Source organism: Camelus bactrianus, chromosome 3 (genome assembly GCF_048773025.1).
Source record: "Camelus bactrianus isolate YW-2024 breed Bactrian camel chromosome 3, ASM4877302v1, whole genome shotgun sequence".
NCBI classification, from domain to species: Eukaryota; Metazoa; Chordata; class Mammalia; order Artiodactyla; family Camelidae; genus Camelus; species Camelus bactrianus.
The window spans coordinates 118081675-118085814 of NC_133541.1; the positions used below are offsets into that span (position 1 = coordinate 118081675).

General features: G+C 39.3%; 1 protein-coding gene across 1 annotated transcript; it reads right to left on the bottom strand.

Moving 5' to 3' along the window:
- Positions 1-2376: 2376 nt before the first annotated feature.
- Positions 2377-3482, bottom strand: LOC105064490 (olfactory receptor 2L3-like). Its single transcript, XM_010949434.3, has one exon. It carries the CDS (start codon positions 3473-3475, stop codon positions 2450-2452), a length of 1026 nt encoding a protein of 341 aa, XP_010947736.2. The 5' UTR covers positions 3476-3482; the 3' UTR covers positions 2377-2449.
- Between the last annotated feature and the right edge of the window lie 658 nt (positions 3483-4140).

Consider the following 4140-nt stretch of genomic DNA (forward strand, 5'->3'; position numbering starts at 1 on the left):
CCAATATCTTAAGACCATTCGGAACACTTAACTCTAAAAGATTAAACACTTGAACATAAAAGGTAAAACCATAAGACTCCTAGAAGAAAACATAGGCAGTTAGTCACCAAAAGCAAAGACAACAAAAGCAAAAATAAAAAAGTGAGACTACTTAAAACCACAAAGTTTCTGCACCACAAAGGAAATCACCAACAATTTGCAAAGCCAGTCTACCAAATGAGAGAGAATATTTGCAAATCTTATATTTGATAAGGGGTAATATCTCAAATATTTTATTAAAAACTCACATGATTCAATAGCAGAAAACAAATAACCTTATTTTGAAATGTGCAGAGGATCTGAATGGACGTTTTCCAGGGAATACATGCAGATAGCCAACAGGTGCACAGAAAGATGCTCAACATCACTAATTATCCAAGATACACAAATCAGACATGTCACCTGACACCTGTTAGGATGGCTGTCATCAAAGATAAGAAATAACAAGTGAAGGTGAGGAACAGGAGAAAAGGGGACCCTTGTGGTCTACTGCAAATGTAAATTGGTGCATCCACTCCGGAAAACAGTACGGCATTTCCTCAAAAAATTAAAAATAGAACTACGCTATGACCCAGCAATTTCATTTCTGGGTATTATCTGACAGAAATAAAAAAACACTAACTCATAAAGATACCTGCACTCCCATTTTCACTGCAGCATTATTTATAATAACTAAGACTTGGAAACTACTTGGATGTCCATTGATAGGTGAATATATATAGTGAAATATTATTCAGCCATAACAAGGAGAAAAGCATGACGTTTGCATCAGCATGGGTGGACTGTGAGGGCATTTTGGTAAGTGAACTAAGTGAGACAGAGAAAGACAAGTACTGTATGGTCTCACTTACGTGTGAAGTCTAAAAAAGAAAAAAGAAAACAAATGTCGAGAACAGATAGGTGGTTATCGGAGGCAGCAGCCGAGGGATGGGCGAAATGGGTCAAGAAGAACACACTTCCAGTTACCTAACAAGTAAATCATGAGCGTGCAATGGACAGCAGGATGATGAGAGTTAACAGTACTGTAATATATATTTAAAAGTTGCTAAGAGAGTAAATCTTAAAAGTTCTCATCCCAAGAAAAAAATTCTATGTGTGGTAATAAGTATTAACTGGACATATTGTGGTGATCATTTCATAATATGTACATATGTGAAGTCATTACCTTGTACACTTGGAACTGGTATACGGTTATATGTCAATTAAATCTAAATTTTAAAATTCGAAAAAATAAAATTAAAGACAAAATTCTTGGCATGTTGCTGGACACATCACCAAGTGATATTGTATCTGGAACCACCCATTAAAATCTGGGTTCTGTCACCCCACCAAGTCAAAAAGGTCCAGCAGGAGTCTCTCACAAGATGGAAATGGTCATTTGGGATCAGGCCAAAGCAGGACCAGAGGGTCCAGCCTGCAGGCACAGGTAGCCGAGGGAAAGGAGGAGAATGAAGGTGTTTTCTTCCCGCACTACATCAATTCCACTGGCTTAATAACTAATTACATCTTGAGTGAGGAGAGTTGTGTAATTACATATAGCTATAAGATGCAAGAAGATTTACTAAAATTATTAAATTGAGACTATTCTTATAACTTAGAATGAGCAGGGTCTTTTCACTGGCTAAGGGGGACAAATCAGCTGTAATGATTTCCTGAGATTTCGTCCAAGGGCAGGAGAGAAATTTGGGGGACAGAACAGGTGTAAGAGGAGTACCTTACATTTTCCTGATGAATCCACCAAACCGCAGATGTTCAGCATACCAGTAGGATAAGGTTTCATTCTTTCCTTTTAAGGTAGCGTATGGGATTTGTATATATTTATAGTTATTATCGTAACTAATTATAGGAGCCAAATACACAATAAAACGAATTTATACTGAAGAGTATGAGCTTATAACACCTAACAAATATTTAAATAAGTTTTACCTCATCATCTGGTAGTTTAACATGCCCCTTTCCTTAACATTACAAAAGGTACCAGTTAATATTAATTTTAGACTTTGGAATTCATCTAACCCTGGTTCATAAAGTAATTTTTATTTATTGCATTTCAAATAATCTTGCTGCTTTTAATACTAAGCCAACTCAAGGAAGCTGAGTTCATTTTGAGATCCAGATGTGGATTCTTATTTTAGTTGCAGAAAATGTCTAATAACTTCAGAGATTTCAGTCTAAATTTAATTAAAAGTACAAAATAATTTTATTAATATTTTCCTAATTTAATAATGCCCCAATGAAAAGTAAAGGAATCTCCACTGGATGCCTAGAAAATCACATATTTACATAGACCCGCAATCTTCTGGGCTTTCTGAAAATACACAACACCATTCTGGCATTTAAATTTTGACCCGTAGCTTTGCCCGTGGTCACAAGCATGTCCTTTTCACAGCTGGGAAGTACTGCTCGTCTACTAAGACGCCCCACATCTCCCCATCAGCTTCATAAGAGCGGCCACCACCTCCTTGTTCCTCAGGCTGTAGATGAGGGGGTTCAGCAAGGGGGTGAGGATGTTGCTGAAAACCCAGAGAGCCTGGTCCTGCTCTGGACTATGGGAGGAAGTGAAAGTCATGTAGATGAATATGTTGGGGCCAAAGAAGAGACTCACCGCAGTCAGGTGGGAAGAACAGGTGGCCAGGGCTTTTTTCCTGCCCTTCACAGATTTCATACGGAGGACAGCGAGGAAGATGAGCGTGTAGGAGGCTGTGATGAGGCTGAAAGGCACGACAAGCAGGACAATGCTTGTAACCACCACCACTAACTGATACGCCGAGGTGTCTTCACAGGAAAGCCTAATGAGGACCGGGACCTCACAGAAGAAGTGGTGGATCTCCCTTGACCCACAGATGGGAAAATGCATGGGGTAGACCGTATGGATAAACGAACCTACAGAGCCTCCAATCCAACATGCAGCAACCATGTGCAGACAGACCCTGGGGCTCACGATGGTGGGATAACGCAGTGGGCTGCAGACAGCCACGTAGCGGTCATAAGCCATGAGAGTTAAGATGAGACATTCTGACATTCCCAACATCAGGAAGAAGAAACTCTGGGTTCCACAGCCAACCCATGATATGGTCTTTCTCCCAGTGAAGAAGTTAGAGGCCATCTTGGGGACGATGGTAGACGTTAATGTCAAGTCAATGAGGGAGAGTTGACTGAGGAGAATGTACATGGGCGTGTGGAGCCGAGAGTCTCCCCAAATCAAGACAATCAGAAGTACGTTTCCCAGGAAAACAAGGATGTAGATGAAGATGATCATGGAGTTGAGGAGAATGGCGTGCTGAAACCCAGGAAAGAGCCCCACAAGGATGAAATCAGTTGCTGATGACTCATTCCTACCCACCATGACAGGGCTGGGAGACAAATCAAATGGATTAGAACTGTTGACATTCAGCACAGGTCTTATATCCACATTGGACTCTTTAATATTTGCCATCCACTCATTAGAGGTATTTTATACGTATTGTTAAGCAACTACCTAAATGTTTCTTAAATATAGAGTATTGAAAAGAATGATCAACTTTAGTGCCTCCTAGCCTCTGTTGAGTTTATCTTTCTTTCCCTTTCATCTTTCCTTCCGTCCCTCCTTCTTTGCTTCTTCCTATCCTTCCTTCCTTCCTTCCTTCCCTCCCTCCCTCCCTCCTTCCTTCCTTCCTTCCTTCTTCTCTCTCTTTGTTTTTAGTTAGAGAATCTTATAATAATGATGGGTCTACTTTCTACAAATATGAACCTCAAAATGTACATATTATTTCTGATAGCCAGGGACCCTAATTATTAACACTTGTATATTTGGGCAAAAGAAGAAAGAAATATCAAAATAATTCACTCAATTTAGTGTTTAAAATTACAAATCAATTATTTAGCAAAATTTTAATGAAATATCCTACAGATCTACCTTTTGGCCAAGTGCCATGATGTCATAAATACAGTACTAGAAATTGCCAGACTTACATAATTGCCCTGGCTGGAAGCCACTGATACCCCCCTACTGTTGACCGAAGAAAGCTCACAGTTTTAGTCTAGAATTTTAGATCTTCCATGACTTGGACTCAAGAAACCTTATAAATCTTAATTTGTATTATTTTAAAACACATAACTCAA